Raw genomic sequence first — 14,454 nt, 5'->3', positions numbered from 1 at the left:
GCCCGCACCCAAATCAGCACTCCCCTAGCGAACGTTGAGTAAGTAGTATAAACACTTGGCCACTCCATCTGCGTTGCAGAGCCGCTCCTTCCTTCGCTTGCAAGTGAGTCTCCTGAATGCTTCCCAACTTTGATGTAAAGGGATTCCAGATAGGTAATACACAACTGTTGATGCAGTGGCACACACATGCCATCAAATTGGCTTTTCGTTCATAAAAATCAGAAGAAACAATATTTTAACTTTCAAAGTGGACCTTACGTCTGGTAATGTCTGCTAAAAGCTTATGTTTATTTGACAAAGATCACAGAATCCTGTTTGTCTATCAGCAGTTCCAACTGAGAGGAAAGAAGGATGTTGCACCTAATTGGGGGTGGGGAAGAATGATATCAGCAGGAGTACAGTTGATCAAAGTAGTGAATATTGTGACTAGCTTAGCCAGAACTGACAGATAACAATTGACACACACAGAAACAATCATTTGAGTTTACTTCCAGAAGGCACACAGTATGAAGCAAGAGGTCTATTATTAAAAGCGTTGATATCTGCTATCAAACTCTGAGAGATGCAGTTATGAGGGGATTTGACATTTGGACGGATGTGTACATTAGTTATGGGCTGGAGAAATCATTGCGTTACACAGTAACTAATGTACATGTAGGGCCACTGGATTTTTGCATCAGGAGAGGGCCAAAATATGCGGCAAGGTTGAGTAAATTATGCGGCAATAACAGTTAAATTATGCAGCGTAACGCACCACATTTTTTACTAGAGCTAATTCATTATTTTGTACTTTTAACACTTGTTGAGACTGTCTGGGCATTAGGTGCACCTCATTTGTACCAGTTTAATACCCGCTTATATAGCAATAATCAACAGAAAGGTGACCAATCAATCTTTGCTAAATGCCTTTCTCTGCGCTCTAACATGTGCTGCTGCAGTTTTAGTAACTTTTAAACCGTTTGAGCAAGAAACACATTTGTTTTGTTAAAATCTATAAGAATGCAAAAAACGCTGCAGCCACACAATCACATAATTCCAGTGGCCCTGGTTACATATGAAGACTTCAGCTGCACCATTTTATGAATTTTTCGCTTGGAAGGTAAATTCAGTTTGAAGAACATGTCTTCACAACAAGACATGAGATGAACCTCTTTAGTTCTGCTTTGTTGTAATAAAGAAAGCACCTTAGACTACAACCTCCCCAGGGGATATCACCACCCTATTAGCTGCTAACACATTCACAATCGGGAGAGGGATCATTTAGTCAGTTGGATTCAAATGTGAAGTTAATTAATTTTTTTGTATGAGTGCTTAGCTACTCCTCATAATTTCAAATTGCGATATACATTAAAGAGGACTCATTCCGATAAAATTCTTTTTTTTCTCCAGGCAATTCTCAGATTTCTCTAAATTTTCTAGATTTAGCTAAAAATCACTTAGTCTTCATGGTAAGGTCCCAATCGTTTTTAATAAGCCCTGCACCCTATTCGACATGCCTTGCTTACTGCCTTAAAATCGGAGGTAGATATTGTGAAAGGGCATTCTCTTTTACTATATTAAATAAATGGCTATCAAAACTCTTTATTAATTTCACAACAACCTCCTTACACTTCAACCTGTTTCGGTTGTGTATTCGCTTTTATCGGCCTCCTTAGGACAATAAGGTCATATTCTCAGGTTCCATAAATGTCACTTTTTTGTCATTGAGAGTATCAACTATGGTGTAAAGATATGCATGTGGTTTGAGGTGATAAATTGAATCCTAGTCTAGTGCTAAAGTCAAGAATGCATCTGTTCAATCATCTAGGGTATGAATTAGGGGAATCATGATCACTATGAAGATTTTTCCATGTAAAACTACTGTTGCTATAATTGCCACTTTTATGGCATGTATCAAACTTTAATTTAACGTTAATGTTTTTTCAAATCATGCAGGACCAATTCTTGATTACAACATTGTACCTTCCATGCCTAGGACATAAAGATGCCTACCCTGTTGGCATTTGCTTCACAGAAGCTCCTCAGGCTCTGTGAGAGGAATGCGTTCTTCCAGAAAACTCGTAGAAGGGGCAATAGTGTGAGCAAATTAATTTGAGGCTAAGTCAACCATTCAATCTTTATTTCTGAGTAGTGCAACGTTTTTATTATTTTTAATTAAAAAAAATCTACTGTCTTTGAGGGGAGTGTCATCAAGTGTCATTCCATTTTATGCCACACCACTCTATGCCAGTCCAGACTATCCTTCTACTCTCTACCCTTTTCCACTGTACGACATTCCATTCTATGCCACTCTACTGTAAGCTATTCTACTATATGCAACTTTATTCTATGTCACTACACTGTACTCCAGTAACACTCAACTTTATTGCACTTTACACCACTCCACTGTATGTCACTCCTCTCTCCACCACTACCCTCTAACTTTTTTCACTGTACGCCACTCCACCCTACAACACCCCACTCTACGCCACTAAACTGTACGCCACTCCAATCTATGCCACTCTATGTACGCCACTCACTGGTACGCTATTTCCACTCTATGCCATTTCACCCTATGCCACTCCACTCTACCCCATTCCAGTGTACATTATTCCACTGTACATGACTCCTCTCTACGCCACTCCACTCTCTGCTAGTCCTCTCTAAGCTACTCCACAGTACGCTATTCCACTGTTCACAGCTCCACTCTCCCAACTACACTCTACTCTGTTTCATTCTACGCCACTCCACTGCACTTCACTGTACACCACCCCACTATACGCTATTTTACATTACAACACTCCACTATGCACTATTACACTCTATGCCAATCCACTGTAGGACAGTATTTTCTATGCTATTGTACTGCATCGCACTACACTGTACCTCACTCCACTCTACGCCGCTCCACTTCATGCCACTGCACTCTATGCTATTACACCTTCCACACTACATTCTTCGCCTCTGCGCCATTCCACTTGTCGCCACTCCACGCCGTAAAGTGTGGTTTGTGGTGTGCTTGAGAGCTGGATTGTTGCCAGCATGGTGGAAGTGGCGCTTAGTGAGGAGAGGGGTTAAGGTGGGCGTTATCGCTAGCCTGAGAGATTCAAGTGTAAAAAGCAAGTCACTTGATTACTGAATTGGAATGAAATAGAATTGTACAATGTGAAACCAGAAAATCTGGGGTCAATGCTGGCTTCCCTACTTCACCAAATTGTGTGATCCTAGACAACTGTCTAATTTCACTTTGTCTCCTTTTCCTTCATTATGACTTACATTATGACATATAAGAGCACATTGAAATAAACGAGATCAGGATATTCACTGTACAAATCCTTCTCTCTTGTGGTTTATTTAATAACCTATAATGTTGTCTATGTGTAATAACAACCCAGATCATCTAGAAGGTTCTATGTGACAACTTCCTTGCCTCTTAGTACACTATTTGCATTGTTGTCATGGTGGGCGGAGGCATGAATGTTTCTACGTCATTTTTGAAAACTATTAGTTTTAAAAATACTTCTGAATGCACTGATATACTCTGATGTACTAAGGTGAAATGCATCTGCATGTAATTGCACTTTTTGGATTTTGAAGAGACTTTATCTTATTTTTACATGTTTGTTGCAAAATGTGTTAAAAAAATATTAATGGTTTCCTAAAGTTAAGTGGTGCAGAACAGTTTATATGCTTCTTCTCTTTTATTTCAGTAAGTGTAAATTAATGGTTCTGTTTAGTTAACATCTTTCTGAATGTTACTGCTTGATCAAGTACACAGCAGCCAGTTCAGTCATTCTGGTGGGAGTTGCACGTTAAGATCAGGAGGGCCTCATGCGGCCCCCGGGCCATACTTTGAGTATCACTGATCTATGACATTATTGATAACATTAACATCACTGCAACATCTGAAATGACATCATGCATGACAACACTGTGCATGGCATGGGAGCGAGTTATAGTTACTTTATGTCACGAGCTATAGTTACTTACTATACCAATAACTGGTGAATTTCAGTAGTTTTATTAGTTTAAAACAGTATGTTTAACTGACCTTTTCACCTAACTAAAACATCCATTTAGACTTTGTTATTTTTTCAGTGAATTCATGTGTGTGTGGGTTGGAAATTTGCCGTTTCTGCAGGGTCACCCTGTTTTCTTTTTTTGCTGTACTCTAGTTTGCTAGCCGTAGAACCACTGTACGCTTTACCCCTGTGAACATGTGGTAAAGAGCCTGTGTGCTCCCTTTCAACATGATGAAATTGGTCATTTTAACTTGCCAATTTAAAAATGCCAACTTGGCCTGATTTCCGTATTTAACATTACCTCTAAGTCACTAGTATATGGTCCAAAAGTGTACCCAAGACCTGTAAGCTAAATATCACCAGTGGCCTGCAGCAACCATTTGTCCATCCACTACAGTGATAGTGTAAGCATGGCTGAGGTCCTACCATGTGTAGCCTGGCAGTGCAGTTTTAAAACTGCGAATTCTATCTGTCAAAATAACCCTTCAAACAGCCTTCCTTTGAAATATTAATAAGTCCCCCCTAAATAGTCCTTACTGCCCTTAGGGCTGGGTACATGGTTGTAAAAGTAGGACATGTAAAAGTTTAATGCTAAGCATCTCCTCACAGTGACAATGCCCTAAAAGCTATTTTGACTGTACCTGGGTTGACTGCTCCATAGGAAAACATAGGGATACAATTTTACATTAAGAAATGTTATCTCTGTCTAGGAAACACCTACAAAATGAATTCTTGGGCTTTTTGAAATAGTTATTATAAGCTCAATTCACTAGTGAAGTTGGATTTGTAATAAATATTTTGGAGAAGGTACTTTCGTAAAGTTACCTTTTCCCTACCTAAAGCCTCAAAGGCCCATTTGCATGAGCTTCAACGGTCTCCTGACTAGCCCCTTTGATGAGGTGTGAAAATTGCTCCCAGAGCAGGTCAAAGGCATGGGTGTATGAAGTTGTTTTCTGTTCCTTTGGCAGGAGGGTCATCTGGACTATGCACAAGACCTTAAATATCTTCAAAGAGGCCTACCTTGTCACAGGCAAGTGTTAGCTGAAACCTGGCAGAGCCTATCTGTGTACCTCAGTCAGCCAGGCACTAATCCCAGTGGGAGATGAGCTGCCCCCTGATCTGGTTTAGAGCGATCACAGAGGAGGGGTTGCTCATTTTCCTGGCCACATCTCTGGGATGGGAACAAGACCTCTGAACAGGAGAAGAAATATATGACATCTTGGTTTTAGGCAGAGAGGGACACTGTAGGACTGTTTGCAGTAGGACACATTGGAAAGACTGCAAAAGTACGTAGGATCTCTCCTGGAAACCTTGGCCCCGTTGCTTAAGGAGTGGCCAGGAGGTTTCCCCAACCCTTAGGCTGCTGCCAGGCAAACATGTGCCATCTTCAGTACCCTCCTGAGAACAATTTCTGGACCTGTAGATGAACAAAAGAGGACTGGGCCTACTGGAGCCTAGAAGACTGGACCCACTCACCCTCTAATTCCCAAGATAAGAAGTGGTATTGCAGGGTCACAGGCTAACCTCCTGTTCAAACTACAACTGCACAACAACCTTTAAGAGACCTTTTCTTCAACTGCCCAGCTGATAAATTCCCATAAATTCCCACTGACCTGCCCTGGACCTTGCTGGCCTCTGCTGAAGGGAGTTTTGACCCCCAAGTACTGTCTCCAAGGTCCTAGACCCTTGGCTGTTGTCAAAGTGCACTCCTTATTTTTCCTGAAACCTGCCACTTAGAAAGCTTTTAGCTTCAAAGACCTCTGGAGGACTAGGATTAGCTTATCCAACGAAGGTGCATTACTACTGGGCCAAATAATCAAATTGTCTCCGCTCAGAGCTTTTCCGCTGCAGCAAATTAGATTCAGCGGTACCTCGGGGAGAAAGTATCTTGCCTCGTGGAGTTGTCTTTAGCTGCAGCCTGAAGCCTCGCTCCTTTGGAAAAATCCAAACTCCCCCAAAAAATACTTAATGTCTGAAGGTAGAAATCCTCACCTGGCAAAGGCGTGAAAAGTGTCTAGCCTGTGAAGGGGCCTTCTTTGGGTGTGAAATTCAAATTCCTCCCGCTCTGAGCTTCCCCTTCAAAAGTCAACGGCTTCACCAAGATCTCATCAAGCAATATTTTGATTACGTGGATCCCTCTTCAACCACAGCCTTGCAGAGAATAAGTACGAAGTGAAAACTTACGTCCGGGTCGAATCAGGTTTATGTATCCAACCAGTGCTTCATCGATACCTGGTTAGCCTTAACTTGCGCCTAGGTACATATCAAGTATTACCGGATGACAGTGGTTGATGCTTAACGCCTTTTGACCCTATAGTCACATTTAAACTTCCAAAATCTATATCTCTGGTTCCCTTATTGGATTTTTGTGGTTTTGATTTAATTTAATTTGATTTATTAAAATTTAAACAAATTTTCCAAATTGGTTTGGGATGTTTCTTCTGTTATGTTTTCACTTTTTTTGTTACTGCATAATACTTACACCTTCCTTCTAAGTTAAGCTGTCTGCTCTGCGCCATAGCTACCAGCGGGAGTTCGAGTTAATTTAGTGACTTTAAGGGTTGACCCTGGTAATGGTTATTACTTGAAGTGGGTACTCCCCCTCCTCAATAAATATATATATATATACTTCCTCTGAGGAAGAAGATTTTACTCTGAAACGCGTCAGGCAAGGCATGCGATCATTAATTTATCTGTCTTTCACCAAAGTTGTTCCTGTGCTTTGAAAGACTTGTTGGGAGTGCATTCTATGAAAGGCAACTTGTGAGACTGAATATATACGGCCTGCCAGGTCGGGGACTGCACCATTTCAGGACTCAGTGCAAGTCCTTTGGCGTGTTATGTAAGGCGCTACGGTGGAGCAACAAGCTGTGCTTTACTTTTGGGGGACAATCCTTTGGTGACTGCACATTTATGCTAAATAAAAGAAAGTATGCTGTTTTATAAATTTAAAGCGTGTTCTGTGGTTTCTGACCCACGAGGGTTAATTGGGACTCCAACTCCCGTGATGCAACATATTCAGTGACACACCTGGGCAGGATATATATTGAGGGGTTATATTAGTTGGAGTATTTACGAAACGAACACAGCCATGCATGCTGCCTCTGAGGAAGAAGATTTTACTCTGAAACGCGTCAGGAAAGACATGCGATCATTAATTTGTCTGCCTTTCACCGAAGTTGTTCCTGTGCTTTGAAAGACTTGTTGGGAGTGCATTCTATGAAAGGCAAGTTGTGAGACTTTATATATATATATCTCATGCTCCCAGGTTGCCCATCGTCTAGAAGCTGTAAGCTTTTATTTGGTATGGTCACGGTCCATCACACAGATCTCCTTCAAAACAGCTGCTCCGTATACCTGGCGTGTTTCAAAGACCAAGCTTCTTCCTCAGAGGCTTAACGGCAAAGGTACGTGCTGTTCAGGTCACTTCCCTTATTTAAATGTTCATAGCACGCCCATGATAGGCTGTTTAAATGACTGCCGTGCTGAGGCATTATGGGGATTGAAGTGTCCTGAAAAACTTATCTTTCCACAGATGGATGCACTTTCATAACAGTTACCCAAATGTAAAGCCCTGTATGGGCCTCCGTATGGCAAACCGGACCTAAATCCAACATGGTAGCCCCACTCCAAAACTCGATAAATATCCAGTCTTGTGGTCCCCTTTGATTCCGGGGCGGTGCGCTCTTTGCAGTGAGGCTGCCACGTTGTAAATATCATGCTCCCAGGTTGCCCATTGTTAAGAAGCACTCTAACCACACTGTGAAGCTTTGGAGTGGGGCTACAGTGTTGGATTTAGGTCCGGTTTGCCATACGGAGGCCCATACAGGGCTTTACATTTGGATAACAGTTATGAAAGTGCACCTGACCAGAGGGCGTGTCAGCGATAACGGACCTCTTAGGCACGGTCCGAACAATTAGCCACACTCCTCACAACAAGAGAGTCGACGCCGTGTCCTCACATCAAAATGTTGTTTAATGTCAGCCGATAATGTTAGACGCGTTTCGCCTGCCCAGCAGGCTTGTTCACTAAAAAGTAAATAAAGTTTCATCAGCCATTTTAAACTTTACAAACACCAGTGTCACATGTGAACTACACAGTAATAGAGCGCAACAACAAACTCGTAGTTTTTTCTGCCAAACCCCCTATTTGTGTTACAAATCGCAATGCGATACTACAATTTAAATCGCAAACGCCAAATTCATTTCGTTTGGGCAACAGACAATATAAAATACGAATTATATAAATTGCAATCATACACATATTAGAAGTGGAGTGACTCATTACACTAATACTTGTGCATGCTGAGACAGCATTAAAAAATCTAATTCATTTCTTTTAACACACAATATTAAGAGCTAACCAGTGCTGCAACACAGAATAGAAAGAACTTACTGAAAACAAAAAAGAAAGAAAATAAGATATCAATGATGCAAAAGCCATCAAATTAAGGACGATATTGACAACTGACAAAGACATTGTCAAAAAACAGATAATAAAGAAAAATTAGGGAATATTGAAAAGTGATTCAGCTTTTGACAGAATCTTAGTGAGACATCCAATCATTACATACAAGAGAGCAAGAAGTATAAAAGACACCATGCTACACAGTCATTTTAGACAAATGAAATAATTAAGCTGGCTTAACTCTCAAACAGGATTTTATAAATACAATCACTGTAAAATATGTGACATAGTTGATAAAACCAAAGGGTTAAAAATGAAGAATGACAATGTCAGTTGCCACTACTGGGTAGTTTTAATTAGGACCCGTGCACAACTCTTCACAGACATTTGGTGTAAATTCGTACAGTAGTTTTTGAGAAATTGAGATTCAAATGTATGTTTGTATCAGCTGAGTTACCTTCGCGGAGGTTCCTCAAGCTCAAACTATGTGATCTGATTGGCTGGCTGCAACCTGAAGAAAATTATTTTGCCTTAATTTTAGAATCCCCAGATCATAGGAAATAAAAAAAACATATAAGGGGACAGGGTGGGGCCGAGGCATTGTCCAAACATGGGGATTGGCTGTTCATGGGTGTTATGGCCCTGTGCCCAACTCCAAGCCCACTGCTGCCCACGGAGGGATGGGCCCAGGGGCCTGGCCAACGCCCACTCCCATGCTGCACACAGTCTTCGGCCATGCATGGTGCGGAGTTGATATATTAAGATATGGTAATGATCTATTACTTTACATTACACATACCCCATTATTTACGTTATAGTTAGGGGAAAATGTCAGTTAAAACAAAACGTTTTAAACTATAAAAAATTGTGAAATTGACATGTTCTGTGAAATCATGAATAACATAACTGATGACGATTAGTTAAATGATATGAGGAGTGCCCAGAGGAACCTTCCACCCTCTGGCATCACAACTTGCCTCTGCCACTGGTACACATTTCCTCAAATGTTTCCTAGAATACCCTGTTAAATCATTTTTCAGTGTAACCTGAACCTGTTGACAGAGTACCATCTACTTCTTCTCAAATAGATGCATTGAAACCTCAAAGACATTCGCGGGGCCCGTGATAATTCGAAAGAAAACATTTTTAAAATTATGTCCACATTGTGCCTCGATCAAAGTTTGCAGGCTGAATAAAAACTAGAGGTAGGTGAGCCACTGAAAGCTTGAGCCAGATGTCTAGCTGGGGCCCTCGAGACAAAAATGAGCGTAATTTTCCCGTGGCTTCTGCCTGCCACGCAAGCTCAAACCTCATGCTGCAATGATCAAAGAAAAAACTTTGAAGTAAAAAAGGAGAGGGAGAGAAATACAATTTTTGCAATTGAATTGCAGATTGTAAAAACGGAAAACCTTGATCAATCACAGCTTCCCCTATTTACCAAAATGTGTTAACCTAGGCAAATATTTTATTTTGCCAAGCCTCCTTTTTTGCTCATTATCAAATATGAGAGCACATTCAAACCATGTGAGTTCAGGATATGCGCTTTACAAAAACCTCTTGTGTTTGATTTAATAGACTATAAAGTTACTCCATCTGCAGTAAAAATCAGGGCCACATTTAGGGTATTCATGACAACTGACTTCCCTTTTAGTTCTCTAATAGCATAGTCTTCAGGGTGATAGGCAGGAATGTTTCTGTGATCATATTTACAAGCTATCAATTAATGAATACTTCTTAATGCGTGATAAAGTCTGATGTACTAAGGCAAAACACTTCTGTCTCGTAAAGAAATAAACAATTAAAAAAAGACTTTATCATATTTCACAAGATGTTTTTTGCATGAATTACCTTGTAAATCTTTTAATGGCTTGGCTCATGCATGGGCTTTTAGAGCCAAGCTAGGCCCTTGGCTCGGCTTTGTCTTGGCTCTCCTTGTTAATTTGTTGACTTGCCCACCTGTAGTAGAAAGTTCCAAATATACCAGAAGGGAAGAAGGAATGACCTGCCCCGAGGAGGTGGGGGCCTAAGCAACATCTATACACAAAGGTGAGCAAGGTTGGCAGCTGCTGGGGCACCAATCTATTGTAAAGGCAGCTCATGTGAGCAGCAGGCTGAGCAATATTGTGAGTACCTGCATGAGGACCCAGATGAAGGGCCTATCTTAAAGTTCATGTTTTTTCATCAAATTGTAGATAAGTTGAAAGGAGAGCATTCCTGCTGGCATTCTCTAGCAGGTGCTACTTTTCATTGCTTCAGAGAGATAAGCCGACCATCTCAAGACGGCCAATGGGATTTGACATGAAAGGTGGTTGGATGTGTGCTACTAGTCTTGGCTTTGCTCTTTCTACCTCTCAAGAGAGCATAAATGGCCTCATATTTTCGGAAACCAGCAGCGATGAACCGTTGACAATGTACCAATCCTATGGCTTCCATGGGATATTGGCTAAGCCTGCATCTAAGCCCTATTAGATGGTCTAACAGACCCTACAAAAAGAAGCAGCAGAACTCATCAAATACCTTTTACCCCTTGTTTGTGTCTACCAATCAAAAGAAGCAAGAATGATTTCTTCCTTTGGGGTATTTAGTAGGGTATTTCAGGGGGCTGTTCCAGTTTACAGTTTACGCTCTTCTTCCCTGCCTCATTTCCCAGATCTCAAAGACCTAAATTGCTAGCCTGTTTGAGCTACACATTAGGATCATTCTTCGGGCAGGGAGGAATTTGTGGTTTTACTCCAGACTCTTTGTGGTGGAGAAAGTGAAGGAGGGTCTTTGAACTGTCATAAACTTAAACATCTTTCTTTCGAGTGATTTCTTCAAGATGTTGAACATACGACACATTAACTGTTTTCATTTGGCTTGAAGGGTTCAGAATTCCACATCCAGATGCAATAACCTCATAGAGGTTTTCAGGCATTTTAGCAGAACAGTGCTCACTTTCTGGTTGAGCTTGGCACTACCTGCCTTTGCCAAAGTCGTGGCATCTGCGTGTTATGCTGATCACCTAACATTGTGTGGAAGAAGTCGGGTTTCCCGCATTTTACACAATTAATGCCCACTCACGTTCAAAACTGCCTTTTTTACATAAATTCTCTCTTTGAAGAAACTCTAATGTTCTAGGCATATTTAGGCCATTTGCAGAAAGTCTAGCCTGTGAAGAACTTCAGCATGTATTTACATTATTTACAGGCATTAGCAAAGATTTTGTCTTGTACCTGAAACTGTTTTAATTTATACCACAATATGTCAGAAAAATCGATGTTCCTTACAACTGATGGTTCACATTCTCTTTTTAGGGTGGAGACAGTTACAACATTGAGGAATCCACCATTTTCAGTCTGTTTGCTAGCGGATTTGATACTAAGCCAGCTCTTAGCGTGCCCATCCATGTGGTGGAGCTTAACAACGTGCCGGCTGAGCTGAGGAGGTCTGTTGGAGCTTCACAGGCACACTCTGGTTTGAAAGCATCCAAGGGAAAGGACCAGGAATTGCAACGTAAGGCAAGTACAAGTCTTTTTTTTTTATAAAAGTGAACGAAAAACAGGGGTTGGGGTGTATACGAAAATGTCCAATCCTGCAGTGAGTTGATTTTGTAGTTCAGATGATGCCATGGTCAAAGTAATGGGCTGTGCCATCAAGGATACCTGGAGTTATTTCCACAATGCCCCAAGATTTAGGGTGTGCCTTGACTAGTGAAACACACTTGCTTTGAAGCGAAAGGTTATTAAAGCTTCTGTTATGTTTCGTATTTTGTATATCACATTGATGCTACAGAGATGGTTCCTTTCTATAGATTGTCAGCAGCTTTATGGAGCATGGAATCAATTTCTGATCTTCTCTGGATCACCCATATTGGTTTTCAATCAGTTTTATGGATTTTGAGAGATTAACATGAGGAGAAACAGCATAAGCAAAGGAAAAGAACGAGAAGCGGTTCCGTAAATCATTAGTAGTGGATCAGCCATGTTTTTGGGGATTTTGAAAACTGAAAAGGGAGATGGGCTTTCATGTCATGTCCTTGTAGCCAAAGATGAGTGACTGATAACATATTTCGTATCTGCTCAGCCAGATCAAAAAAATCAGCATAAGATCCCAGTAGACCTAAGGCATCCTCCTGTCCAGTGCCCTCCCTCTACATCTGAGAGCCTAAAGTGATTTTGCAAAGTTTTGCAAAGGCCTGAAGACCAAGCATTTCATGGCTGTCCGATACCAGGTATGCCCATCGAACCCGCCTTACAACTGGATTGTCAGATGCCTAAGTCAGCCATCACCTTTTCAAAGCTGACTCTTCCATCCTCAAGGTTTTACCATTATAACATAAAACAACAAAATGTAACCTAGTGAAGCAGCAATTCATCAGACAGTCCCATGAAATAAATGGAAGATAATTACATCCAAATCCTTTTTTTACTCATCTATACACGTGCATGAGTATCCCGGCCCTTCGTTTAAAGTGATCTAAGGCTCCTATTGGTGGCCTTCCACACAACCACAGATGAACTCTTTGGTAACAAATGCCACAGCATTGTGGCATGATGAGAGAATACTCTGCCGCCCTTTTAGACTGTTCGGAAAGGAGGAACTTTTAAGTGACTGAATGCGGTACAGCACAAGCTGCATCTAGAGTAGGGGTGGGCGGAATTTGCGAAATTCACTTTCGCAAATTATCGCGAAAATGTTAAAAATCTCCACAAACACGCGGAAATATCGCGAAGATGCGGAAGTTTTTTTCCTGCCCGTTCGCGGTATTTTCTGCATGGTCGCGGCTCGCCAACTTACCCATGCGGTTGCTCATGGGCGCGGCCATCTTGTTATCACTTGTCTCGCGGTGCATGATCGCGAGAAGAAAGACATGATCGCGCGATTAATGAAGTTACTGTGGGCGCGAACTGTCACGAGACAGCGCAAATGGCTACCAACAATCCAAAATCTCGTGGAGAACGCGACCGGATCGGGAAAACTTGTCGGCGAACACGGGGATTCAGGTAAGGTGATCACGCGCACGCGAGAATGTATTATTTTATAGCACGAGCAAGCAAAAAATTTCCGGTAACATGCGGATTGTGGAAATGTTTACATTTTCGCGCTCTCCGTGGAACGCGAAAATGTCAATTTATCGCAATTTGCGCGAGCGGAACGGAATTTTAGCCCAGGCCTAACCTAGAGACATTCTTAGGAATTGTGAATGAGAAAGGAAGGCCCTCTTCTGCCGGATTCCAACACCTACAAGGTATATAGAGGGGTGATTTAGCTCCTTAGACATGGCTGCAGCATTTTTATAATCTAGTGGCTCTCCCTAATTTCTTTCTGTTTACCACTGTCATGATCTTTGTACTTGAAGTAAAATTTATGAATGTTCTAAAGTGCATTTTTCATAGCTTATACATGCCTTCACTGGCTATTCATGTTAGGTTCATATTATAGTTATTCAAATCCTGCATTTAAATTTCATCTGTACATTAATAGTTAGCCTAATGTGATGATCTGGCCAAGTCCAGTTATGCTCTATTCCATTTAAACATAGTGGGCTTGATTCAGAAAGGGTCTCTGCACCCGCATTCGTGGCGGGACCTCCGTACTGCAGTTACTCATTGCGGGGCCCCTGCCACGAGTCCCTTTGTGAATCGGCCCTAGTGTTTTTAACTAGCCTTACGGCTAGAGCATCGACCTCGAAGCTGGGGAACCGGGTTCGAGTCTCAGCAATGCCGCTAAAACATCCTGTGATTCTGGGCAAATCACTTAATCTCCCCGTGCCTAACAAAAATGAATGTGCCCTTCTGTAACGTAATTGGTGCTCATGTATATCGCTCTGATATCCTATTTCTCGGGCCTAGTTCGCGCTATATGAAACTCCTAAAAAATGTAAATACAAAAATAAAAACTAGGGAAGCCATACAGTAAACATGGAACACCCACAAACTTCATGCAGTGAGTTTGCACAAACGTTTTGCAGGGCCATGTCCATCCTGGAAACATTTCTCAATGTACTCCAAAATAAGGTGTGAGGAAGCGTTTATTGGGACTGTAGAGGAATGGGATTATTTCCAA

The 14,454-nt window shown here is 41.5% G+C and overlaps 1 protein-coding gene across 1 annotated transcript in view; it reads left to right on the top strand.

The window, feature by feature from the left end:
• LOC146866168 (protein FAM47E-like) overlaps window positions 1–14,454 on the top strand; it is a 194,884-nt gene that overhangs the window by 93,214 nt on the left and 87,216 nt on the right. The window contains exon 5 of the mRNA XM_085634284.1: window positions 11,703–11,906. Within this exon, the coding sequence (XP_085490410.1) occupies window positions 11,703–11,906 (204 nt within the window). The remainder of the gene's footprint in view (window positions 1–11,702; window positions 11,907–14,454) is intronic.

This window comes from Triturus cristatus, chromosome 2_1 (assembly GCF_964204655.1).
Source record: "Triturus cristatus chromosome 2_1, aTriCri1.1, whole genome shotgun sequence".
Classification (NCBI taxonomy): Eukaryota; Metazoa; Chordata; class Amphibia; order Caudata; family Salamandridae; genus Triturus; species Triturus cristatus.
Note: the sequence above shows the minus strand (reverse complement) of the source record. Positions and strands in the feature narration are given on the sequence as shown.